Source organism: Lepidochelys kempii, unplaced genomic scaffold, assembly GCF_965140265.1.
Source record: "Lepidochelys kempii isolate rLepKem1 unplaced genomic scaffold, rLepKem1.hap2 scaffold_37, whole genome shotgun sequence".
NCBI lineage: Eukaryota > Metazoa > Chordata > Testudines > Cheloniidae > Lepidochelys > Lepidochelys kempii.
The window spans coordinates 34,951-62,769 of NW_027333638.1; the positions used below are offsets into that span (position 1 = coordinate 34,951).

The window sequence follows — 27,819 nt, forward strand, 5'->3', positions numbered from 1 at the left end:
CTGGGGGGTGCATGTCTGTGCGGGGAGATTGCAGCGGGAGCTGAAGGGGCATTGTGGTAGGGGGAGGCCTCTGGGTGGCTGGGCAGGGGGGACCCTAGTCAGGTTGGTGGGTTCTGGAGGGTTTGGGGTTTCGGGGGGTAGTTCTGATGTGCCCAGCCCTAAGGCTATGGGTCCTGGAGGTGGGTATGGCTGGGGGCCTGTTGGCTGCAGACCAGTGGGGGTGGGGGTCTCTTGGGCAGGTGGGGCAGGGGATTAGACGCTGCCTGGTGCTGTGCCAGGGGCTCTGTCTGGGATTGCCCAGCTGGCTCCTGGGACCATTGCCATGCCCAGTGCACAGAGCTGTGGTGGGGCGGTCCCTGGCGCAGAGTGAGGGGTCCTCTTGTAAAGCGTCAGGGGGTCCTGCTGGGAGGTGCAGGGGGTCCCAGGCAAATGGGCTGGCAGATCCTGGTGGAGGGCAGGTGGGGGTCCTAGGCAGGCAATGGGGAAATCCCAGGCAGGCAGTGAGGGACTATAAAATGACTCTACACAAACAGCCCCCCACCCCATTTCTCCTGCCATTTGCAGGAGCAAATCCAGCCATGGGGGAGCAAACAACCCAGGAATGAGAGTTTCCGAGCAGACAGGCATGGAGAGGGCAGAGGGAAAAGGAGATAGAGACTGACAGGGTCCGTGGGATAAAAGAGTTTTGAAAGAGATTTCCAGCTCTCTCATCTGCCCAGACAGATGTATTACTGCACTGTGGGGAGAATCACTTTCCTGTGGACAAGACGAGGATGAGAGAGAGGAAAACCCAGTTCCTGACTCCATGTCCCTCCTGCTGGGGTGTGGCTGCCGTGGGGTCAGTGTCAGAGGGAATCCTCGAAAGGGACTCCTTTGGTTCTGCTTTTTTCTAGGATTGCGTTCAGAGACTTTGTTTTGGGATGCGGGAGAGAGAAAAGAGGTTAAAAGTGTGTCTGTGGGCTTAGCCTGGCAGGAGGGGCCAGGTCTCTGCTGTAATCCAGAGATTGAGTAGAGAGTTGACACTTTGGATGGGCTATCACCAGCAGGAGAGTGAATTTGTGTGGGGGGCGGAGGGTGAGAAAACCTGGATTTGTGCTGGAAATGGCCCAACTTGATGATCACTTTAGATAAGCTATTACCAGCAGGACAGTGGGTTGGGAGGAGGTATTGTTTCATATTCTCTGTGTGTATATAAAGTCTGCTGCAGTTTCCACAGTATGCATCCGATGAAGTGAGCTGCAGATCACGAAAGCTCATGCTCAAATAAATTGGTTAGTCTCTAAGGTCCCAGAAGTACTCCTTTTCTTTTAGCATTTTCTCAGCACGGCAGAATCTCGGATCTCGCTCTGCAAGGAAAGAGCCTGGGGAAGCGTGATGTGAAATGAACTAATGCCCGTTCCCAAACCTCCACAACGGCCCTTCTCGCCCGATCAGGCTGCAGAACGACGCTCACGTTTCGTTCCGGTTCATCCCGTCCTCCCATGGGACAGGGGAGCGACATAGCTGCAGGGGAGCCAGCTCAGGTAGGGATTATTGGGGGGGTTCTGATCTGTTCCTGCAGGAGGGAGTGGGACAGCAAATACATGGGAGAGGGGAAGGTTTGCACCGTCTGGTTTGGAGGTTGGAGCGGGGACAGGAAATGCACAGGGTGGAGAAAGGGAGGAGACCAGGGGGTGGCAGACCTGCTGGGAGTTGTTTAATAAGTGGCCTAGATTCTTGGAACAGACGCATGAGGTTCGGAGGTGGAAATGCTCCAATTTGGTGAACAGAAAATAACGCACGTACATGGGGCTGGGAAAAAGGACCAGACTCCTCGTGCTGGAGCCTGACCCAACTAACCAGTGGGTGCCTTTAAATATGAAGGGGGAAGCCACCAGTCAGGCTTAGGGGAGATTCTCCTGCCTCATATCCAGCTCCTCACAAGGAGGAGGGTGTTGGGCTTCCTACAAGAGATCTCTCCCTAGACTCTGCTCGGGGCAGCATCTCCGGTATCAGTCTGTGGCTAGTAGGTGTGTGATGGATCTGCTGGGAGAGAGGAGGGGTGTCTCTTCGCCCCCTCACCCTGGTGTTTCCTGGGTGGTCTGAGTGGGGTGGGGGTGGGACTCTGTTGGCTGCGATCCACCCAGAGTTTCCGTTTGATTGGCTCCTCTCCCCCACGAATAGTGGGGCTGTGAGTGGGGCAGCAGGTCCTGAGTGTGGGGCTCTGGCTCTTTCAGGGGACGGTGACCTTCGAGGAGGTGGCTGTGTATTTCACCAGGGAAGAGGGGGCTCTGCTGGACCCCGCTCAGAGAGCCCTCTACAGAGACGTCATGCAGGAGACCTATGAGACTGTGACCTCGCTGGGTAAGGATTCCTGTCCCCTCGGTTCTTGGAAGGGGAACTGAAGAGATGAGGTTCACGCCACCCCCACAATGCCACCTCTGCTCTGTCCTGTTCCAGCATCACCCCAGCATGCCAGTGACACACACACGACCAGAGACCCTCCCCTGCTGCTGAACGCTGTGGGAAGAGAGCACAGGAGCAGAATCGCACAGTGTCAAATATCTCCTGTTTGCACAAGTAAAACGGGGGGTTAGGTCCAGCATAACGAGCAGAAGCTTCCTACCCCTGGCCTTCTCTCAAACCCTGAGCCTTTCCACCCAGACCAGAAAGTGCTTGGGGTGTAAGAAGCAGGCTGCTGGGGTCAGAGCGGCTGGTCCAGGGTTACTGATCACACAGACCTTGAATGCTGGCTGGGGGAATCCAGACAAGGGAGCTCCAGCAGCAGAGCATTGAAACTCAGCCAGGATTACAGATGACACAACTCCTCACTGCTCCAGATTGCCCCGTGCATGGGACAATGGCCTCGGTTGCTGGTGAAAATCCTTGAGACCTGGAGAGTTGCTCCCCCCATCCCCATGTGCACTAACCACAATTTACCTTCTCTGCACACTTGGTTTTTTGAGTCCCTCATTCCTGAAGTCACATGACCCCGATTCTTATTTTTCACATTCTGCTTTTCTAGACTATTTAGAGTCTGTTGCTTCTGAATGATAGTTTCTAATTTCCCAGTGTTCTCCACAGCCAGGGATTTTCCTACTCCCTCCCATTGCACTGGACTCACTAGGTTCCCTGGTATTTCAGAATGGCCACACTGGGACAGACCAAAGGTCCATCTAGCCCAGTGTCCTGTCTTCCGACAGTGACCAGCGCTGGGTGTCCCAGAGGGAATGAACAGAACAGGGAATCATGAAGTGATTCATCTCCTGTCACCCATTCACAGCTTATGACAAACAGAAGTTAGGGACACCATCCCTGCCCATCCTGGCTAATAACCATTCACGGACCTGTCCTCGATAGATTTCTCATGATGTTTTTTGTTTTTTGTAACCCTATTATAATCTTGGCCTTCACAACGTCCTCTGGCAAGGAGTTCCCCAGGTTGACTGTGCGTTGTGTGAAGAAATACTTCCTTTTGTTTCTTATAAACCTGCTGCCTATTAATTTGATTGGGTGATTCCTAGTCCTTGTGTTCTGAGAAGGAGTAAATGACACTTCCTTCTTTACTTTCTCCACAGCAGACATGCTTTTATAGACCTCTCTCATATGCCCTCTTGTCTCTTTTCCAAGCTGAAAAGTCCCAGTCTTACATATCTCTCCTCATACAGAAGCTGTTTCATACTCCTAGTCCGGGTTTTTTTGCCCTTTTCTGAACCTTTTCTAATTGTAATGTATCTTTCTTGAGATGGGCCGACCACATCCGCACACAATATTCAAGATGTGGGCGTACCATGGGTTTATATAGAGGCAAGTTATGTACTGTCTTATTATCTGTCCCTTTCTTAATGATTCCCAACACCCTGTTTGCTTTTTGACTGCCTCTGCACCCTGAGTGGATGTTTTCAGAGAACTATCAACAATGACTCCAAGATCCCTCTCTTGAGTGGAAACAGCTAATGTAGACCCCATCATTTTATATGTATAGTTGGGATTATGTTTTCCAATGGGCTGCACTAGGTGCTATCCTGACATCTAGGACTGCTGAGATCCTGCATTCAGTGATATCCCTGCCCTTCCTGTTCCCTTTCTCCACTGAACCCCACCAGCCCATTCTTAGTGTTCCCAGCTTCCCCAGGACTCTCTCATTGTGTCTGGACTTCTCTCTCTCTCTGCAAGAAGCAGTTCCAGGGAACTGCAAGAAGCAGTTCCAGTGCACCACAGGAGAACCCCAGAAAATTCTTTGGTCCCGGACTTTTGTGCATCTTTCACTGTCCAGCACACTACTGAACGACGCAAGGTCATATGAAGTCTGTCATTTCATCAGTGGAAAAGTGACATGTGCCAGCCTTGTTATCCCAAATGGATTTTCCAACACACTTTAATCCCAACACACTGGTTAGATGAAACAATAAAATGAGATGGCTAACTACCGGCAAAAAAACCATATTAATTGACTACAGGTAGTGAGGTATAAAAGCCAGAATTGTTTACAAAAGAAATGCAAGATAAAACCCAAACTAACATCTAAGTTAACAAGCTAAAACGGATACAAAGCAAATGTTTCTCTCACTATATCCTGAGGCAGGCTGGCTGTCCTTTCAGCCAGAAGTCCCCCTAATTCGCCCCTGCTGCCAAGTTCAGTTTCTTCAGGAGCTGTCATGAGCAGAGGAAAAGGGGGAGAGAGAGAGTCTTAAGCATTTTCCTCCCCTCTTTTTATAATTCAGTCCTCTGTACGACAAACAACTTCAGTTCTCAGCTGAGTCATGGTGATCGGCTGTCTGTTGTAGCTATGAGCTTCAAGTGGTCCCTGTGAAGGAATGTAAATGTCTTCTTCACACCTTCCCCCTCCTGGAGAATGGCAATTTGACCAGCTGCTTGCCTTGCTGTCTCTGAGGAACTGGTCTGAGGGTGTTCCCCAGAATTGTAACTTTTTCACTAATAGGATACAGTAAAATCTCATAATTTTACATAGTGTTGCTACACATATTTTAACAGGAGGATAATATTCTGTAGATTATGCATTTTCAAATGATACCTCAAAGAAGCCATACTATGTCAATAATTGATCATAGTTTTCTAGAAGAGTGAACATAGGGGTTGTGACAGGGTCAGGCCAGATGGCTAAGTAGGTCCCTTTTCCTTGGGTAACGTAACAGAACAATCAGGAACCTTCTGGAGAGCAGTAAGACAGGCTGATTCGAACACCTGCAACCAATCAAGAAGCTACTTGAATCAATTGAGGCAGGCTAATCAGGGCACCTGGGTTTTAAAAAGGAGCTCACCTCAGTTAGTGAGGTGCGTGTGAGGAGCTGGGAGTAAGGGGCGCGAGGAGCTGAGAGTGAGAACACGGACTGTTGGAGGACTGAGGAGTACAAGCATTGTCAGACACCAGGAGGAAGGTCCCATGGTGAGGATAAAGAAGGGGTTGGGAGGAGGCCATGGGGAAGTAGCCCAGGGAGTTGTCGCTGTCGCAGAGCTGTTCCAGGAGGCACTCTAGACAGGTGCATTCCACAGGGCCCTGGGCTGGAGCCCGAAGTAGACGGCGGGCCCGGGTTCCCCCCAAATCCTCCCAACTCCTGGTCAGACGCAGGAGTCGTCAGCCTGGACTGTGGGTTCAGAAAAACGGCCAAGCTGAGGGCTGCTGTGAAGCTCCAAGGTGAGCAAATCCGCCAATAAGCGCAAGACCCACCAAGGTAGAGCAGGAACTTCGTCACAGGGTACAGACTGTGCCTGTCTGTGTGTGTCCCCAGCAGATATGTGGGTATTTCAATCCCTCATAAGCAGAGTGCTCAGCATCTTCAGGGACCCAGGGAGCTGGTCCTGGGAATTCACTGGCTTACTAGGCGTGACACTGTAGGGAATTGTGAGACACTTTAATAATAATAATTAATAATAAAATACCAATATGATGAAATTGCAATGAATCATGCTAGATATGCCATGTAAGGTGTCAGTGAAAATGCTATGATTTTCCAAGTATGATCATTTTGTTTCTATGTTTTGTACCACCTTTGTGTTGTGAGTTATAGACATGTAGGGTATATCTGTATTTCCAGACTTGTGCAGTGTTTCTGGGTGACATCCCCGGACAGACTGGCATCAGCACTGCTGAGCCTCTTCACTGGCCTGTCAAGGGTCATCAGCTGTACAATGAGCCCATGAAAAGAACCAAGGGGATACACCTATTGAGTCAGCAAGACATGCAGGGGTATGCCTGTGTACTGAGAACTCCAGGGCTTTTCCATGCCATGTGCTGTGAAGCTTGTGTTTGGGACACAGGAAGTACAAGCCACAAGGCAAAGGGAATAGAAAGGGCAGCTGCATCATCTTCATTTTCTCTTCAATCCCTCTACCTACCTCTGGAGCAACTTCTCTGCAAACTGAAGCCTTGAACAAAGGACTGAATGACCCATCCAAGCTGTGGATGTGTTCCAGACGGACTTTCAAGCCAGGAACTCACCAATACTGTGAAGAACCCGATATATAGATTTCTGAATGTGTCTGACCTTTCCTTCTTGCCTTTAGTTTAGAGGCTAAAGGATTGGCTGGTAGCCTGGTATTTTGGGTAAGATCCAAACCTTTTTTTTAAGGTCAGGCTTGACAAAGCCCTGGCTGGGATGATTTAATTGGGGATTGGTCCTGCTTTGAGCAGGGGGTTGGACTAGATGACCTCCTGAGGTCCCTTCCAACCCTGAGATTCTATGATTCAAACCTGTGCTGACCTGGTAATATGGCTGACCCTTTGGGGTCAGAACATTGTGTTTCTGTGACCAGAATTTTTAAATAAGCTCTCACTGTAGCGAACACAGGTGCTGATTGGGAGTCAGAGAACTGGAATGCAATAAAGGGGGCTGTGTGATCTTTTTCAGCTTCTCAATAACCAGTGTGGGGGATCAGAAGCATAGTTTGTGAGTGGTCGGTGATTTTAACTTCAGTGTTAGCCATCAGTTCTGGGAGCATCTTCTCTCCCTTTTTTAGCCTGCCCTGACCTTAGCGTTTTCAGTCAGGACTCCCCAAGGCACACCAGGTCACACCAAGCACTGAAGTGAAATTAATAGAATGTTTTGTTTTTTTATGACAAAGTCTTATGCAATCACCTGAACTCCTTTGTTTTCTTTCATCTGAGCAGGGTTTCCCATTTCCAAACCTGATGTGTTTTCCCAGCTGGAAGAAGGGGAAGAGCCATGGGTCTCAGAGCTCCAGGGTTCAGAGGAAAGACAGACCCTGAGAGCTCCCTGCAAAGGTGAGGAAACATGAAACCAACTCAGAATCTGTAAGTGCCTGAAGGAAACATCTGGGATGCCCTACGAAGCCCTTGGGAGGTCACTCAGTTCATTATTGTCCCGAGCAGGGGTCATAACCTCAGGGTAACTATAACTCATGGCTTCCTGTAGATCCGAGCAGACATCAGGCAGTAGCTTCCTCCCTTCCCCCCATGAATTTGATGGGATGTGAAGGCTGAATTGATCCCCTCCTCTCTCCCATTTAGGGGAAGTGTTTGGAGGAGTTCAGTTCCTGCTTTTATTTGACCTGTCTCCAGCACTTTTTTTCGTTGGCCTTCCCCTTTCCATCCCTGTTTGAGGTTTCTGTCTCTACCGCAGCAGGTGATGCGATGGCATGTGAGAAAGAGGAGCAGAATTCTCAGCAGGAAGATGCTGGGCAAGTGGATAAACACAGAGCATTATCACAAAGATCGGAAAGGAACGTGTCCAGGAGTCATGAGCAGGGAAAATCCTGTGAGATTCAGCACAGACCAGAGAGCGAGCAGGGAAATCGGCCAAGGGATAAAGTGGGTAAATTAATTTCCTGTCGGGGAACTCAGAAGGACCTCAAGGAAAGCACAACACAGCAGGAAATCCTCAGAGGAAAGACAAAAAATGCATGCACTGAGTGTGGGAAAAACATACATGACCAGTCAGCCCTTATAAAGCATCAGAGAATCCACGCAGGAGAGAGGCCCTATGAATGCCGTGAGTGTGAGAACCTTCAATCGCAGCTCAAACCTTGTTACCCATCAGAGAACCACACAGGGGAGAGGCCCTATGAATGCTGTGAGTGTGGGAAAACCTTCTCTTGGCACTCAGCCCATGTTAGCCATCCAAGAATCTGCACAGGAGATCAACACCATAAAAACCTCTAGGGCTATCCGTACTTTTTTTTCTTTAATACTTTTCCTGATTCCCACATAGTAGCTTTTAAAGTTGTTTGAACTGTTTGCAGCACCGTTATCCCTCAGCGTGTCCAAATGAGTGGCCCATTTTTGCCTTTTGCAGTTCACCCTGTTTTGAAGTGGACCCATTTGTCCTTCCTATCTACTCCATTGTCTCATGAATAATTTGAGTGTGCCCTTCCTATCAGGAACCAGGGAGCATCACATCTATACCATTCCTCCTATTGCAAAATTATTGTTCGGAATCACCAATGATTCAGATTATATCATTGCCAGTTGTTCTCACGTTGCTCTGGGTTGTGCTGAAGAGCAGTTATATTGGGAACTTTCCCAATTATATTTAAAGGAAGAGGAGCAGGGGCAGGAAAAGAAGTGTCATTTCAGCCTCTGTGACACTGGAAGGAGATGGGGTGACTCAGAGATTCCCTCCTTCCCCATCACTCCAGACCTGTTAACTCTGCATGGCTCAGACAGGAGGGATCTTCGTCACATTCTATCCCTCCACTTCTCAAAGTGTCACGTGATGAAGCGTTCTCAGCTGTCTGTGCTTGGAGACGATGCTTTGACTTCTTTAATCCTATATCAGAGTCGCTATGCCTGGAGATGAAAGTGTCAAAAACCTGGAAGGGGAATTCAGATGGATCCCAAGCACTGTGTGATCATTTGGAGTTTAAATCCCAGGTTCCATCAATTGGTAGAGCCACTTCTGGCAAGGGGGCTGTTTTGTCCCCCATTATGGGGGATGCTAGGTTACTAAAAAGTTTTTAAATAACCTAACTAATTCTATGGCATGGGGAATGGTCTCCTTCATGATGCAGATGTTGAGGAAATAGAAGTGGGTTTTTTATTGAATTTATCCTTTGTAGGTGCTAAAAAAAAGTGTATGAAATGAAATCAGTGTTGGAAATCTAATAGCTGCAGAAAAATAGCTAGTTTTGAATAGAAACTCCAGCTCTGATAACTAACAGGCCTGTATCCAGTCCCTTGCCTGGAATTGTGCCACCAAATTAAAGAAAAGCTGGGCATGTTTCAGGAAGCCATTCCTCACTAACACTGCTGAGATTTTGAGTGCTTTTGTAAAGGATTCTGAAGTGTACACTTACCCTAACCAAGGCCAAGGATTTGGAAAGAACTGGGGTTGAATGAGTACACGCTCCATTCTTGGTTTCCATCCCAGTAAAAGAAGCTATGGTGACCAAAGCCCCAAGGAAAATTGTTTGTTTGTACAACTCACTGATTACAGATCCAAAGCATGCCAGGGTTAGATTGAGAACAATCATCCTTCACCATTTGGATCCAAAGAGAGAGAGTGCTTCATAGGACATTCCCTCCTCGTGGATTCCAAACTTGGTGCCTGATCGGGTAATGTCAAAGTCAGCTTCAGGACTCACATAATTTGTCAGACCATTCTGTTTATTAGCAAAGCACTTTGCCAGTGCACCCAGATATGTGAGCCCCCTGCAAAGGCTCAAGCTAACTTATTTATACAGATAAGCCAATTTAACATAAGAGACAAAAGGAAGCAGAAACTGACAAATATACATACATATCTTACTTGCATACTAATGTTTACCAATCTCCCAGCTCAGTAGGAGCTCTAAGTTAATTAGTTTGAGGACCCATTGTCTCACACTCCTTAATGTTTCTCTTCTTGACAACTATATTTCAACAAACCCTTCAAGTAGCATTTCTTTAATGAATTATAATTTCAATATAATTCATTCTATTTTCACAGAAACAAGGACTTTCAGGCTGTGGAAATGATGGCAACCAATGAGGCAACGAATGTGTCCGGTTCCAGTTTCAGATTTCCAGATACTCGCATGTTGAGTCCTGATTCTCTGGTTTTGTGTCTGATGCTCCGGCTTCACAATAAAGCTGATGTTGGCACAGCTGCCCCCATGTAGCTGCACTGGTGTAGCATGCTATTACAGATGCTCTAAGCCAATGGGAGAGATCTCTGCCGTCGGACTTCATTAGTCCAGCCCCCTCAAACTATATGTCCTGCTGACGTAGCGCTATCTACACAGGGCGTTAGGGCTGTGTAACTACATTGCTCAACTCTGGATTTTTCACACCCCTGAGCAATATAGTTATACCGATAAATGCCTTTTAGAAGAACCAGGGATATATGAACTCAGAGAATTGGTTGGGACCTACGTTGGGACAAACCGGAACTAGAGCCAAGGTTCAGTTGTTGGCAACGGGGATTAAAAGAAAATGAACTCATATGACAAGAATTTGAGCTCTTTGAATATATTATTGTTTCCAATGAAAATGAATTTATTGGTTAAAGAATGGGAGACTAATTGTGTGATAATCTGAATCACTTTGTAAAACAAAGTGTCTTGTTTTTTTTGTTTTGTTAGTCATACAGGAAGTGACAGCTGATCTTGAAAAGTTAATTTGCTTTAATTTACCCCCTGTAGTGTAAGGAGTTCTGGTAAAAAACCTCACTCCAATGGTTGGGGTGGAAGAATGTGTGTGAGAGTGTATAAGTGAATATTGGCCCAGTATAGATTTTAAATTTTTGTGTTTCAAATAGAACTTATTTTGCTTAGTTTCAAAGTCTATTTCTAGTGAAAGCAAAATTATTTGAAGAGACAATTTGTAGAAGTTTTTACAAGTTCTTACACTTAGACTGTAAGGGTCACTGACTTCCCCACTTCTCTAATTTGCAAAGGAAAGTCATCTGTCATAGGATGTGTTCAGCAGGTAGGAAAGTTGCAGTCCTCAACCACCAAGGAAAAGGCTGAAGTCCATTACCTTTTAGGTCAAGAAGCCATCTAAAGTCTGGTCTATGCTGAAAAGCGATGTTGACGTAGCCACCTCTCTCAGGGGTGTGAAAAGTCCACTCCACTGAGAGAAGTAGTTAATGTGACCTCTGCCCCAGCATAGACAGTGTTAGGTTGTCAGAAGAATACTTCCAGTGTTTGAAGTATAGACAGAGCCTGAGACAGACCGATCCCCTATGGGAAGTGAGTCATGACATGAATTCCAATTTTGACCCATTTCCCTATATGTGAGAGAGGTACTAGTATGGAGGGCTGGGCCAGCTGTCCGATCGCCTGGTTCCTCAACTGTAGCTACAGCTCTTCGTACCCATCCACCCAAAGACTGAGAGAAATGGAGAGTTCCAACCGTTGTTATTTTAGTATCTTATTGTTCCTTTCTCTGTCTTTTGTGCTGGTCTTTCTATTATATCAGGGTGTGAGGGTATAGCTCAGTGCATGTTGTGACAAAGCTCTGTCCTTGTCTCTATGGGTCCCACGTTTCCTGGTGGATTTTGCTAGCCTCAGAGGCTCACTGTGACCATCCACATAGCCCTTCTCTCTCTCTAGAGGCAAGGGCCACAGCTTACTGAGCCATCATAAGCCAGCAAGGGAGGTGAGGAGAAGCAACCCTCCCTCGCACAATCTCTGTTTCCCAGTATCCATGATTAATCAAGGAGGGGAGGAAAGGGGAGGAGAGGGGAGGGGGGAGCCTGGGCCCACCCTCTACTCTGGGCTCCAGCCCAGGGACCCTAATAGTAGCAGCTATGGTAGCTGACTTTTGGGAAATAGGACGTGTACAATTCCCTGGGCCGCTTCCCCACAGTAGCCCCCACTCAGTATCTCCTTCGCTGTTACCTCAGGGCCTCCTTCCTTGCACCTGATGTGGATTTGCACTGCTTGGTTCCTCCAACAGCACGGCTTCCTCCTACAGATCCTGACACATGCGCCTCACTGACGAACTGGGAGGCTTTTCACTAGTTCCAGCCAGGCCTTGATGCGCTTCAGGTATTCCAATCAACCTAGCTATCTCCACTGCTTTCTAGAAGGATCTTAATTGGCCCCAGGTGTCTTGATTAACCTGAAACAACTGCCATTTGGTTACCATAGTACCAAGGATTTGTTTAGGCTGGGGCTAAAATACCTGTTCCGCACTACTTAACTATAGCCGTCTTGCCTTGCCCCGTCGCAATGTGTGACAAAAGCTTATTGGTGCCAATTGGCAAAGGGGTCACTGTCATTCACAAGCAACTCCTGTCTCAGACCTGTTGGGGACACTGGGGCATGGCCACTAGGTAACTCGAGGAGATGGAAGACCATGAGTGTCTATGAAGCCCCCTTGCACTAGGCCCAGGTGTCTTTGCCCGCCCCCCCACCTGGAGGCACACACAGCAGTTATGCTGAGAATCTGCAACAGTATGTTGCAGAGTCAGACTGCCTGAAACTAAGCAAGGCCAAACAGGGGAGATATGGAAGAACAATGCTGAATAAAGCAGCTTTATGTTTCGTTTAACAAATGATACAGAGAATCAGGGAACTAGCTGGGAACTGGATTGGCTGGCTATATGGATACTTGGGGCAGCTTGCTATTGGATAAGTATGCTGGGAGAAAGGATGTATAAAAGCCTGTGTAACTTCCTGCTCTGTTGTGCAGGATTTGAGATTTTATTCTCCCTGTACCTTTTTGCAGCTGCAAATAAACTTTTCTGCTTCTCCACCCCGTTGTGATTATTGGGTGTAGCACACCGGGTAACGAACCAACTCAAGCTGTTGTTCAGCCTCTCGGCACTGGGTGCCGGCAACAGACCTGACAAATTCACCACACCTAGGACCCAGAGCAGGGGTGGTGGAATATTCCTTACAGTGGGGGGGCCACCGGCGTCCGAACTGTGACGCCCCCATGACACTCCTTTCCCCCCAGCCCTCACTCACTCCGCCCCTTCTCCCTGAGGCCCCAATCTCACACCGCCCCTTCTCCCTGATGCCACCCCTCCCTCCGAGGCCACACCCACAGAACGCCTCTTCCCCCAAGGCTCCACCTTGTTCCCCCCTCCGTCGTCCGTTCTTAGGGCTGCTAAAAAGTGCTGGGCCCATGGCCCTCTAAACCCCCCTCGTCCTGCACCCTGACACACAGCCAGGCAGGCAGCAGTGTGTGTATGTGACAGAGACTGCTGAGCTGTGCTGAGCCAGTGCGGGAAGTGGGGGCTGATGTCGGGGCTGTCCTGCTCCCCCTGACTCAGGACTGGGGTGTCCCCCTCCCCCTGACTCAGGACTGGGGTGTCCCCCTCCGCCTGACTCAGGACTGGTTGCTTCCAGCAGCTGTCTGAACTTAGGGACAGCGTGCCAACACATTCACTCTTCCACAACACACACGCTCCCCAAACACACACACTGTCTGTCCCCAACACACACACACTCTCTGCCCACCATGCCCACGGCAGCTGAAAAGCAGCTGGCAATCGAGTCGGATGCCCATGGAACAATGGGATAGAGAAACCTGCCTCGTGTGGCTGCCCACAAGGCATTGCAAACCCTTCCCAAAGCACCCTGCGGCCAGTTGCACAGTGGGATAGCGTCCCACAATGCACTGCTCTCTGTGGCGATCCAAGAGCTGCTAGCCTGGATGCGCTCCGGTGACACAAGCAGCCTAGTGTGGACATGCAACAGCGGCTTAATTAAAACGCTTTAACTAAAGCAGCATAACTCTGTCGTGTAGACGTAGCCTGGCTCCCACTGGGGCCAAGGATGCTCAGGCACTGAAACTGAAGAGCCACAACTTCCTCCGTAGTTGGCAGGATTCAAACCTGCACAGGGAGACCCCCCCCAAGGGATTTCGAGTCCACCATCTTAACCACTCAGCCACAACTACTTGCTTTATAGAGCGCTCTCACGACACTCTAGTTCTTTTCTCACTGAGTGATCGTTTCCAATTGTTTCCTCAGACCAGCGTCCACAACACACTCACTGCTGTGCTGTTGTGTAAGTGTGCCCAGGGCTGAACAAGAATTCCTGCTCGTTTCCCTTCTGGCTGGAGCATGAGGAGAGTGTGTTTGTGGCCAGTGATGTTGCTGTAGATTGTTGTAAAATTCCTGCCTCGATAATTCAGACAGTCCCTTTCCCGTCATATCCCCAGTACATCAGTGACTGTAATAGCAGGGGGCAGGTTTTCTGTGGGGCACAGAGCTTTGCCAGGGGGTTGGTGTCTCCTTCCTTTCCTCACCCTGGAGGAAACTCAGCTTTTCATTCCATCTTTAATGTGTCATGGAATAACAACAGCGGCATGAAGAAAGAGGTGGGCAGGGTGGGCCTCAGGGGAGGGGCACAGAGGTGCAAGTGGTGGTCAGGGCAGGACGGAGAGGCACGGGTGGCAGGCTGGGTGGGTCTCATGGGTGGGGCTGAGAGGTGGGAGCAGCGGCCATGGTGGGTCTCAGGGGAGGGGTCAGAGAGGTGTGGGTGGCGGGCAGACCTTGGGGTAGGGGGCGGAGAGGAATGAGCAGCCGGCAAGGAGGCCTCGGGGAGAGAGGAGCGAGTGAAAGGTGGACCAGCAGGCCTCAGCCGAAGAGGCAGAGTGGGGTGGGAAGAAGTCCTCCTGTTAACCCAGTGCTATCTACACCGGGATTAGGCTGATATAACTGCATTGCTCAGGGAAGGTAAAATTTTTAACACCCCAAAGTAATGTTGTTACTGACTTAATTTTGTAAGATAGACCTGTCCAAAGAATCACACACACCCCTTGGGAGTAAAACTTCACCCGCTTCTCTGCTTTACAGAATCGAAACACAAGAAACGCTTGTCAGGGCCCAGTGTGGGTTGGCAGGGAGTCAGGTGTGGGCAGACACCATACATTAGCCAGAGGAAAGCACCATGGATTAGCTGGTTTAAGGCACCTGTCTTCTAAACAGGAGATCCTGGGTTCAACTCCCAGTAGTGGCTTTTAAGGCACCTGATACTGGCTCCTATCAGAAGACAAATAACAGAGTTAGATGGACCTTTGCTCTAGCCCAGTGTAGCCGTTCTTGTTGTTTAAATTACACTCATAGGCACTGATAATAGAGTGACTGAAAGTTTGGGTGTGAAGGGCTGATAGGCCAGTGTTCCAGTCCCCTCGCAGATGACCCCCTCCCTCTGGGACAGGGGCAGGTCCGAGCTCTCACACCAAGTGGCTCATTGGGGCTGCCAGAATCTGTGGGCGGCTCATTCAGTTTATGCTGAGGGTTGAGTCCTGCTTTGTGCACCGTGTCTGAGAATGAAAATCCTAAACCTCCCTTTGAAATAACGAATGCAGCAGGACCTGTTTTGTCACTGCTCCAAAGCAGACAGAGAAATGGAGAAATGCCATTGAGTCCAGGGGAATACTTCACTGCGGTTTTACCTTTTTCACTTGCCAAACTCCCTCCCAACCTTCTGGGCTCCTAGAGCAGGGTCCTGAGCCTGAGCCGAGACACGTGCCCTGCAACTTTACAGCCCAAGCCGCTGTCCTGGATTAATGTGACACGGGCCAGGCGTGGGTGATTCATTGCACTGTAGACGTATCCTAATGTTATGTCTATACTGCAATTAAAACACCCAGGGCACCTGTCTCAGAGCCCGGGGCAGCTGACTCAGGCTTATGGGGCTGGGGCTGCAGGGCTATAAAATGACAGTGGAGACAGATGGCCCAGTAAAGGTATCCACACTCCCAAGGACTCTCCCAGGAACCGTGTACAATGCGGACACCTCCGAGAAAGCCCGGAGACAATGGACACTGCTTGACTCACATCAAGGCAGCGGAACTTCCTAGCAAGTTGGAAGAGGGGAAGAGACGTCATGACTTGGCCTCACTCCCACTCTGCTCAACACCTGGCAACACATCTGGAGGACAAAGACTGAACTGAAATAATTCAGAGATCAGAAGAGAATAATAATAATCCATTCAAATGAAAGTCCCCAAACAGACTAGAATTGGTTTCCCAGCAGAAAATTTTCAATTTTGTTTTCCCAGTCAGATCTCGCCAAGGGAAGCAGAGAGAAAACGTTTGAGTTGCTTCCTCCAGAGCACCTTGACCTAGACACGCTAGCTGTGGGTCACTGTTGTGGCTGAGGTGGGGACATTTTAATTATTTGGGCTGGTCCCAGGGTGTTTGGGGGACGTTATGAGGCTGTTACCTTTTGAGATAAATACTAAGAAACAAATAACTCTTTGAGAAATCTGGGATTTGGACGTGTTTTATTGACAGCAAGGGAGGTCTGAGTTCCTGAGAAGGTTTTTGTTTACAGGAAGCAATGTGGCTTGTACCAAAGGGGAGATGGTTGTTTGTGAAGGAGGGGAGAAGACAAAATGCACACAATGAGGATGGGATTCAAACCCATGCATGCAAAGCACAATGATTAGCAGCCCACCACTTTAACCACTTGGCCACCTCTTACGAGCTGCCAAAGAAGGGACAGGAGGAGAAATCTAAGGCCAGCAGAGGTAGGAACAATAAGGAGTTTTTAAATACGAAGTGTAAGGAAGGCCTGAATGACCTCCCCCCTCACATCTAGTGATGAGCTGGGGGAAAGACTTCAGGAACAGACCGTGTTTACATAGACAGGCCTCCTCTGCCTAGGTATGCAGCAAGTATCCTTTGAATGAAAAAACAAACAAACAAAATATAAAGGTAATTTTTTGGTTTTCCTGCAGTCAGTCAAAAAAAATGTGAAAAGAAAGGGGCATTTTTAAGCAATCATCTGTCCCCACCCAGGGGCTGGGGAATGTTTATTTTCTTTTTCAGACACTTTCTGGGCAAGCTGGTGCCAGTGGAAGAAAACCCAGAACGCCGTGGGTCCCCTGTCGCAACAAAACATTGTGTTCTGTGTTTGTCTTGTTGTTACTGTTATTTTGGTGGATATTGTAAATTCTTCAGGCGTGACACCCCCTTTTAATTGGGCATGTTGTGCTGCCCCTTTCGGGGCCAAGGGAAAATGTACCCTAATTCAACCTCTTCCACCCTCTACTCCGCCACCTCCCTCCAAATTCTCTGTGACACTCCCATCCCCACGGTGGTCTACCCCCATCCAGAGACCTGTGGTTCTTAATGCAACTGGTTTACAAATGACTATCGCTCTGTTCCCCACTGACTGGTCTCTCAGTACAACATTTGATAACTGTTCTGTTTACCAAAGTAGGTGAAAGAATGTTGCCGTGAGTAATTTCAAACTCATTTGAATTGGATGGAGGGGAAATAAACAAGAACATCCGAAAATGGCGAGCCCCCACAAATTACCTCTGGGAAGGCTGAAACTCACTGCAGGAAGCTGACTCAGTGTCTCAAATCCAACGCTTGGAATGTGCCTGGGGCTACTGGACGGAGTGGGATTACGTCAGGGATTTGAATCATAGACTCATAGAATCATAGAATAACAGAGTTGGAAGGGACCTCAGGAGGCCATCTAGTCCAACCCCCTGCCCAGAGCAGGACCAATCCCCACTAAATCATCCCAGTCAGGGCTTTGTCAAGCCTGACCTTAAAAACTTCTAAGGAAGGGGATTCCACCACCTCCCTAAGTAACACATTCCAGTGTTTCACCACCCTCTTAGTAAAAAAGGTTTTCCCTAATATCCAACCTAAACCTCCCCCACTGCAACTTGAGACCATTCCTCCTTGTCCTGTCATCTGCTATCACTGAGAATAGTCTAGATCCATCCTCTTTGGATCCACCTTTCAGGTAGTTAAAAGCAGCTATCAAATCCCCCCTCATTCTTCTCTTCCGTAGACTAAACAATCCCAGTTCCCGCAGCCTCTCCTCATAACTCATGTGTTCCAGTCCCCTAATCATTTTTGTTGCCCTTCGCTGGACTCTCTCCAATTTTTCCACATCTTTCTTGTAGCGTGGGGCCCAAAACTGGACACAGTACTCCAGATGAGGCCTCACCAATGTCGAATAGAGGGGAACGATCACGTCCCTTGATCTGCTGGCAACGCCCCTACTTATACAGCCCAAAATTCCATTGGCTTTCTTGGCAACAAGGGCACACTGCTGACTCATATCCAGCTTCTCGTCCACTGTCACCCCTAGGTCCTTTTCCACAGAACTGCTGCCTAGCCATTCGGTCCCTAGTCTGTAGCGGTGCATTGGATTTTTCTGTACTAAGTGCAGGACTCTGCACTTGTCCTTGTTGAACCTCATCAGATTTCTTTTGGCGCAATCCTCCAATTTGTCTAGGTCCCTCTCTTTCCTATCCCTACCCTCCAGCGTATCTACCACTCCTCCCAGTTTAGTGTCATCCGCAAACTTGCTGAGGGTGCAATCCACACCATCCTCCAGATCATTAATGAAGATATTGAACAAAACCGTCCCCAGGACCGACCCTTGGGGCACTCCGCTAGATACCGGCTGCCAACTAGACATGGAGCCATTGATCACTACCCATTGAGCCCGACAATCTAGCCAACTTTCTACCCACCTTGTAGTGCATCCATCCAGCCCATACTTCTTTAACTTGCTGACAAGAATACTGTGGGAGACCATGTCAAAAGCTTTGCTGAAGTCGAGGAATAACACGTCCACTGCTTTCCCTTCATCCACAGAACCAGTTATCTCATCATAGAAGGCAATTAGATAAGTCAGGCATGACTTGCCCTTTGTGAATCCATGCTGACTGTTCCTGATCACTTTCCTCTCCTCTAAGTGCTTCAGAATTGATTCCTTGAGGACCTGCTCCATGATTTTTCCGGGGACTGAGGTGAGGCTGACTGGCCTATAGTTCCCAGGATCCTCCTTCTTCCCTTTTTAAAAGATTGGCACTATATTAGCCTTTTTCCAGTCTTCCGGGACTTCCCCCAGTCGCCATGAGTTTTCAAAGATAATGGCCAATGGCTCTGCAATCACATCCGCCAATTCCTTTAGCAATCTCGGATGCAACGCATCCGGCCCCATGGACTTGTGCACGTCCAGTTTTTCTAAATAGTCCCGAACCACTTCTTCCTTCACAGAGGCTGGCCACCTCCTCCCCATGCTGTGCTGCCCAGTGCAGTAGTCTGGGAGCTGACCTTGTTCATGAAGACAGAGGCAAAAAAATCATTGAGTACATTAGCTTTTTCCACATCCTCTGTCACTAGATTGCCTCCCTCATTCAGTAAGGGGCCACAATTTCCTTGGCTTTCTTCTTATTGCCAACATACCTGAAGAAACCCTTCTTGGTTCTCTTAACATCCCTCGCTAGCTGCAACTCCAGGTGTGATTTAACCTTCCTGATTTCATTCCTACATGCCCGAGCAATATTTATATACTCATCCCTGTTCATTTGTCCAATCTTCCACTTCTTGTAAGCCTCTTTTTTGTGTTTAAGGTCAGCAAGGATTCCACTGTTAAGCCAAGCTGGTCGCCTGCCATATTTACTATTCTTTATACACATCAGGATGGTTTGTCCCTGTAACCTCAATAAGGATTCTTTAAAATACAGCCAGCTCTCCTGGACTCCTTTCCCCGTCATGTTATTCTCCCAGGGGATCCTGCCCATCAGTTCCCAGAGGGAGTCAAAGTCTGCTTTTCTGAAGTCAAGGGTCCGTATTCTGCTGCTCTCCTTTCTTCCCTGTGTCAGGATCCTGAACTTGACCATCTCATGGTCACTGCCTCCCAGGTTCCCATCCACTTTTGCTTCCCCTACTAATTCTTCCCGGTTTGTGAGCAGCAGGTCAAGAAGAGCTCTGCCCTTAGTTGGTTCCTCCAGCACTTGCACCAGGAAATTGTCCCCGACAGTTTCCAAAAACTTCCTGGATTGTCTGTGCACCACTGTATTGCTCTCCTAGCAGATATCAGACATACATGACCCTGAATTCTCTCTCAGTCCTCAAGGAGACACCTCAAGAAGGAGACTCCCTGCAGCAAAGCCTTGGGGGTCTCTGAGATCCCCCTGCCCTGCAGCCTGTCCTCCCTGGCCGTTGTCGTGGACTCTCTGTGAGGTCACCACCTCCCAACCGCCTTTCACCAATCAGCTGAGTGCTGCAAAAGGCCCTTGTGATGTCACTGCCACCCCCACCCCTGCCCTGCAGGGCTCATGTCCTGCCCCGAGCCGGCTCCTGTGCATGTTTGAGCTGCTCCCCCTGGGTCACCCCCACACACTCAGTGGTCGTGCAAGGGTTCACGCAGGCCACACGTGGAACCATCAGAGGATGCTCAATGTGCCGCACCCAGTTTTGCAGAGATTTGGAGACTTGAAGGCCAGAAGAGACTGTTAGATCATCTCATCTGGCCCCCTACACATCACAGGCCTCCTGCATGGTGCAGTCGCGAGTTTTGGACCAAAGCAGACTCGAGAAAGGCATCTCATCAAGGGATGGAGGAAGCACCACTTCCCTTGGGAGTCTGGAGGAAATTGATGCTGTGGGGGGCAGGGAATTGACCCCAAGGCCACGCTTGTGAGTCTGTATCATAACACACATACACAACAGCACTGCGCAAAGTATGTACGTCACCTTAACTCTGATGTTTCCTAACGTTTAAAGGCCTGGTCTCCAGGGTGTTCTCTGTGCTTATAGATCTCTTTTGGGGAGAGATGCAATCATTTAGTTCAGAGTGGGAGCCGTGTTAGTCTGTATCAGCAAAAAAACCCCAAAAACAAAAAACAAAACGAGGAGTAGTTCTGGCACCTTAGGGACTAACAAATGTATTTGGGCACATTTGACGGTGTGGCTGATGTGATTAGGTCCGAGGATGGTGTCCCTAGACTAGATATATGGACAGAGTTGGCAATGGGTTTGTTGCAAGGATAGGTTCCTGGGTTAATGTTTTTGTTGTGTGGTTGCTAGTGATTATTTGCTTCAGGTTGGGGGGCTGTCTGTAAGCGAGGACTGGCCTGTCTCCCAAGATCTGTGAGATTGAGGGATCGTCCTTCAGAATAGATTGTAGAATCTTGATGCCTAAGGAACTCCACTGGTAACCTCCCTCCAGCCTGACAGTTCACCTTTCAGCAGGACCCGCTATAATCTCCCTGTTTTTAATTCATAGATTCATAGATATTGAGGTCAGAAGGGACCATCATGATCATCTAGTCTGACCTCCTGCACAAAGCAAGCCACAGAATCTCACTCCTGTGCAAAACCTCTCACCTATGTCTGAGCCATCGAAGTCCTTAAATCAGGATTTGAAGAGCTCAAGGAGCAGAAAATCCTCCAGCCAGTGACCCGTGCCCCATGCTATAGAGGAAGGCGAAAAACGTCCAGGGCCTCTTCCAATCTGCTGCAGAAAAATTCCTTCTTGATCCCAATTATGGCACCAGCTAAACCCTAAGCATTTGGGCAAGATTCACCAGCCAGATACCCAGGAAAGAATTCTCTTTAGTAACTCAGATGCCACCCCATCTAACATCCCATCACAGCCATTGGGCCTATTAACCATGAATATTTACAGATCAATTAATTGCCAAAATCATGTTATCCCATCATACCATCTCCTCCATAAAATTACCGAGTTTAATCTTAAAGCCAGATAGGTCTTTTGCCCCTATTGCTTCCCTTGGAAGGCTATTCCAAAACTTCACTCCTCTGATGGTTAGAAACCTTCATCTAATTTCAAGTGTAAACTTCCCAGTGACCAGTTTATAGCCATTTGTTCTTGTGTCCACATTGGTACTGAGCTTAAATTTTAATTCCTCTCCCTCTCTGGTATTTATCCCTCTGATATATTTATAGAGAGCAATCCTATCTCCCCTCAACCTTCTTTTAGTTAGGCTAAACAAGCCAAGCTCCTTGAGTCTCCTTTCATAAGACAGGTTTTCCATTCCTCGGATCATCCTAATAGCCCTTCTCTGTACCTCTTCCAGTTTGAATTCATCCTTCTTAAACATGGGAGACCAGAACTGCACACAGTATTCCAGGTGAGGTCTCACCAGTGCCTTTTAGAATGGTTCTAAAACCTCCTTATCTCGACTGGAAATACCTCGCCTGATGCATCCCAAGACCGCATTAGCTTTTTGCACGGCCATATCACATTGGCGGCTCATAGTCATCCTATGATCAACCAATACTCCAAGGTCCTTCTCCTCCTCCGTTACTTCTAACTGATGTGTCCCCAGTTTATAACTAAAATCCTTGTTATTAATCCCTAAATGCTTGACCTTACACTTCTCATGATTCAATTTCATCCTATTACTATTACTCCATTTTATAAGGTCATCCAAATCTTCCTGTACGATATCCCGGTATCTCTCTAAATTAGCAATACCTCCCAGCTTTGGATCATCGGCAAACTTGATTAGCACACACCCACTTTTTGTGCTGAGATCAGCAATAAAAAGATGAAATAAGATTGGTCCCAAAGATTGATCCCTAAGGAACTCCACTTGATCCTGCCCTGGAGATCTTTTAGTTTGGGGCTGAAGGTGATAGCTGGTGGTGTTCTGTTCCTTTCTTTGTTGGGCCTGTCATGGAAGACACAATGAAGATGACTGGATGTGGAAGCTGCCGTATGTCCATGATCCTGGAGGGGGGACCTGGTAAGAGTTTTGTCTGCATGAAATGCCATCTGCTCGAGCTGAGATGGAAGCAGGACTGGGGAATTCTGAGGGGAGACTGCTGGGTGAGGAAAGTGGTCAGTGGAAGCATGTGATGAAAAGAACCAGGCAGAGGAAAAGACGGGCTGGTGAAGGAGAAATAGAGCTCAGGAATAAGTTTTGAGAGTTGGAAAATGAAGAAGGGGCTCAGCAGGTAGTCACTGAAGCTGGAGGGGCAAGGAAGAAGAGAAGAGCGGCTAGTCCTATAGGAAAAGGGGAAAAGTCAATGGAGACTACACCAAATATGAGCCCCAGGAGGATACAGGATGGGTTGAAGAGGATTACAAGGGAGAATAGCAATGGAAAGAACTTGCAGCCAGAGGGAACAGGGGATAGACTGGAGAATAGAACTGTCACCAGGGAAAGGCAGGTCTACGTGATCGGGGACTCTTTACTGAGAAGAGTAGACAGGCCTGTAACCAGGCCTGGAGAAGGGCAACAAAGGCGTGACAAGATTATGACTGTCAACAGATGGCTCAGGCAGTGGTGCTAGAAGGCGGGCTTTGGGATGTATGGCCACTGGGAGGCATTCCTGGACAGAGGACAGTTCTCTCGGGATGGACTTCATCTGAGTAGGGAAGGAAATAGACTTCTAGGATGGAGGCTGGCACAACTGATTCAGAGAGCTTTAAACTAGGAATCTGGGGGAGATGGTTGGTTGGGGGATGTCCAGGTAATCTCCATGCCGGATTTTAGCCTTGAGAGGGAAGAAAAGAAAGTAAGAAAGGATACAGCCGTGGGTAGGAGAATGGCTATAAGGAGGAAGGGCAGTGTGGATACCAGTCTAATAGGTTCTGCTGGCTGTAGAATGACCGTGCCTCATTGGGTAAAGAATGTGAGTGAGGCCAAACAGCAAAAATGAAGATGTTTGTACACCAATGCGAGGAGCCTAGGTAACAAAATGGAGGAATTAGAGGTACTGGTGCAGGAAGTGAAACCAGATATTCTAGGGACAACAGAAACAGGGTGGAATAGTCGTCATGACTGGACTATGGGTATTGAAGGGTATGTGCTGTTTAGGAAAGACCGAAATAAAGGTCAAGGTGGTGGAGTAGCATTGTCTATCAATGAGGAGGTCGAATGTAAAGAAATCAGCGATGGAATGGAGAAGACAGAGTCCATCTGGGCAAAAATGACATTGGGGAAGAAATCTACTCGAGCCTCCCCTGGGATAGTGCTTGGAGTGAGCTAGAGACCGCCGGGATCTAATGTGGATATGGATCGAGCCCTCTTTAATGTTTTTAATGAAGTAAATACTCATGGAAACTGCGTGATCATGGGAGACATTAACCTCCCAGATCTAGACTGGAGGACGAGTGCTAGTAATAATAATCGGGCTCAGATGTTCCTAGATGCTGTTAGATGGATTCCTTCATCAAGTAGTTGCTGAACCGACAAGGGGGTGTGCCATTCTCGATTTGGTTTTGGTGAGAAGTGAGGACCTCCTAGAAGAAATGGTTGTAGGGGACAAGCTTGGTTCTAGCGATCATGAGCTAATTCAGTTCAAACTGAACGGAAGGATCAACAAAATATAAATCTGCAACTAGGGTTTTTGATTTCAAAAGGGCTGACTTTGAAAAATGAAGGAAATGAGTTAGGCAAGTGGATTGGACTGAAGAACTTCAGGGATCTAAAGGCAGAGGAGGCCTGGGATGACTTTAAATCAAAGCTGCAGAAGCTATCAGAAGCCTGCATCCCAAGAAAGGGGGGAAAATTCATAGGCAGGAGCTGTAGACCAAGCTGGATGAGCAAGCATCTCGGAGAGGTGATTAAGAAAAAGGAGAAAGCATACAGGGAGTGGAAGATGGGAGGGATCAGCAAGGAAAGCTATCTTACTGAGGTCAGAACATGAAGGGATAAAGTGAGAAGGACCTTGCAAAGAGAATTAAAACCAATTGTAAAAGGTTCTATCACCGTGTCAATAAGAACAAAACCAAGAAAAAAGAAGTGGGACCGGTAAGCACTGAGGATGGAGTGGAGGTCAAGGATAATCTAGGCATGGCCCAATATCGAAACAAATACTTTGCCTCAGTCTTTAATAAGGCTAAGGAGGATCTTAGGGATAATGGTAGCATGACAAATGGGAAGGAGGAGATGGAGGTAGATATTACCATATCTGAGGTAGAAGTGAAACTCAAACTGCTTAATGGGACTAAATCGGGGGCCCAAGATAATCTTTGTCCAAGAATATTAAAAGAACTGGCACATGAAATTGCAAGCCCATTAGCAAGAATTTTTAATGAATCTGTAAACTCAGGGGTTGTACCCTATGATTGGAGAATTGCTAACATAGGTGCTATTTTTAAGAAAGGGGGGAAAAAAGTGATCTGGGTAACTACAGGCCTGTTAGTTCGACATCTGTAGTATGCAAGGTCTTGGAAAAAATTTTGAAGGAGAAAGTAGTTAAGGACATTGAGGTCAATGGTAAATGGGTCAAAATACAAGATGGTTTTACAAAAGGTAGATCATGTCAAACCAACCTGATCTCCTTCTTTGAGAAAGTAACAGATTTTTTAGACAAAGGAAACGCAGTGGATCTAATTGATCTAGATTTCAGGAAGGCGTTTGATATGGTGCCACATGAGGAATTATTAGTTAAAGTGGAAAAGATGGGGATCAATATGAAAATTGAAAGATGGATAGGGAAATGGTTAACAGGGAGATTATAGCGGGTACTGCTGAAAGGTGAACTGTCAGGCTGGAGGGAGGTTACCAGTGGAGTTCCTCAGGGATCAGTCTTTGGGACCAATCTTATTTCATCTCCCTCCCTCAGCTCAGTGATGGCCTGAATTGCCCCTTCTCCCGGCAGAGCCAGAGGATTGGAAGCAGCAACATCAGACCCCTGTGTGGCTCGCAGGAATGAACACAAACACGCCCTTGTAGCTGGACAGATGGTGAGTTTTACCCCTGGGATACGACAAGGCTCAAGAGAAAGGTGGTGGCCCCACATCTAAGGAATGAAACACAACACAGTCATCATCGTTACGCCCGTCCTTGCCCCTTTATACGTCTACTGTCTCGCTCCCGCCACCCTCACCCTCTGTGGGTTCAGTGAGAGCCGCACTCAGTGCTTCCGACACACACAGACTCATACACACATCTTGCAAGGAAACCTCACCACGGAGCCACATGCACCTGTTGCTTCCCTGCCCCCCTGCTCTCCAGAATCCAATCCCAAGGAAAGCTTGTCGGGCCCAGAGCTGGCAGGGCGTCCGATGCTGGAGCATTGAAGCTACTGTGACGGCACTCAGAGGAAAGATGCGGAGAGATGCTAGTTAAGAATTGGCCGGTCAGGTTTCCAGTCCCCTCACAGGTCATTCCCTCACTCGAGCACAGGGGCACATCTCAATTCTCAGCTGGCTCAGTCGAGCTGCATCGTTCTTGTTTCCACTCAGTCAGGTTTGAGGCCTGTTTCGCACCCTGTCTTTGAGAAGACAGTCAGAAACTACTCTCTGAAACAGCCAATGCAGGAGGACGTGTTATCGCTCCTGCCCCAACTCAGACGGACAAAGAGAGAAATGTTCTCGCTTTGAGGGTGGGACTCCCTGCCCTGGGCCAAAGACGAGCACCTCTCTTTGACCTTGGTCGCTCCTTCAGCTTTTCTTTCAGCAGGGAGCCCGAGAGCTCAGGTGCTGGAGCGCTGCGTTGGTCAGTGAAGCTCGGTGAGCTCCAATGTCACTCGGCTCTTCTACCAGCAAGTCAAAACACAGGAAGGATTTCCTCATTTGACAATACTGGGGCTGTCTGAGGGTCTGTCCACACTGCACACTGAGCCTGTCTCTATGTGGCCTGGGCTTGCTGACTTGTGTTGCCAAGCCGGTGTTTGAGCATCCAGACTGCAGGGGAAACTCAGGCCTCACACTGTGTCTATCTGTCAAGGCTCCTTCCCCACTCTGAACGCTAGGGTACAGATGTGGGGACCTGCATGAAAACCTCCTCAGCTTACTTTTACCAGCTTAGGTTAAAACTTCCCCAAGGTACAAACTATTTTACCTTTTGCCCTTGGACTTTCACTGCTACCACCAAAATTCTAACCGGGTTTTTAATTAGGAAAGAGCCGTTTGGAAACGTCTTTCCCCCCAAAATCCTCAACAAAATATTGCACCCTCGTTCCTGGGGAAGGTTTGGTAAAAATCCTCACCAATTTGCATAGGTGACCACAGACCCAGACCCTTGGATCTTAAGAACAATAAAAAAACATTCAGTTTCTTAAAAGAAGAATTTTAATAGAAGAAAAAGTAAAAAGAATCACCTCTGTCAACTCAGGATGGTAAATACCTTACAGGGTAATTAGATTCAAAACATCGAGAATCCCTCTAGGTAAAACCTTAAGTTACAAAAAGACACAAAAACAGGAATATCCATTCCATTCAGCACAGCTTATTTTCTCACCCATTTAAAGGAATCAGAATCTAACGCATATCTAGCTAGATTACTTACTAAGTTCTAAGACGCCATTCCTGTTCTGTCCCCGGCAAAAGCATCACACAGACAGATCCCAACCCTTTGTTTCTCCCTCCCCCCAGCTTTTGAAAGTATCTTGTCTCCTCATTGGTCATTTTGGTCAGGTGCCAGCGAGGTTACCTTTAGCTTCTTAACCCTTTACAGGTGAGAGGATTTTTCCTCTGGCCAGGAGGGATTTAAAGGTGGTTAGCCTTCCCTTTCTATTTATGACTCTCTCCTACCGCAGGAAGTCATCCTAAGTTACGCTGCTCCCGCTGCGTGAATAACAGAGCTGGATTTGACGTCGCTTCGGTCGACTTACTGCTGTGTCTACACTGGGCTGGGTTGACGGGAGACGCTCTTCGGTCGACTTCCCTTCCTCCTGCCGTTCCCGGCGCAGTCCCAACGGCGACCGGAGAGCGCTCTGCTGTCAATTTAGTGGGTCTTCACTCGACCCCCACGACATCAACCCCCAGTGGATCCACCGCAGCAAACAGAGCCTCCCAAACATGCTGCCCCATCCACACGGCACCACTTAGACCCGAGTGGGAAATTCAGCTCCTGTGGGGTGTGTCACCCTCATCCGCTGAAGATGCTCCCCGAGTCTCCAGGGATTCCTGCCCTAACTGCTCTCCAGCCGGTTTGTGTCCATACGCTCCCCGCGGGGAGGCTGTGAGTGGCCTGGTTACAAGCGCTGGTTGCTCAGGCCTGGCAGGGAAGGGAAGCTCCGGGCAGCATTGACAGTCTGGAGATCGCTCCGGGGAAGCACAGGCGGTGGGTGGAACAGGCGGGGAGGCGAAGCTGCGGGGTCCTGCAGACGCCCTGAAACCAGCTCACAGACCCCGGGGGTCACGCTGCCCTACACGCTGTTGCAGTAATGTTTGTACAAGGCGTGACGCTGAAAGAGCAGCTTGTGTCAGAGTGTATTCAGGCCAACGGATGTG

The 27,819-nt window shown here is 48.4% G+C and overlaps 1 protein-coding gene across 1 annotated transcript in view; it reads left to right on the forward strand.

The window, feature by feature from the left end:
* The first annotated feature begins 7,591 nt into the window (after positions 1-7,591).
* LOC140904589 (uncharacterized) overlaps positions 7,592-27,819 on the forward strand; it is a 203,606-nt gene continuing 183,378 nt past the window's right edge. Inside the window, 2 exon segments of the mRNA XM_073327021.1 lie at positions 7,592-7,772; positions 7,998-8,025. Of these exon segments, the coding sequence (XP_073183122.1) occupies positions 7,592-7,772; positions 7,998-8,025 (209 nt within the window).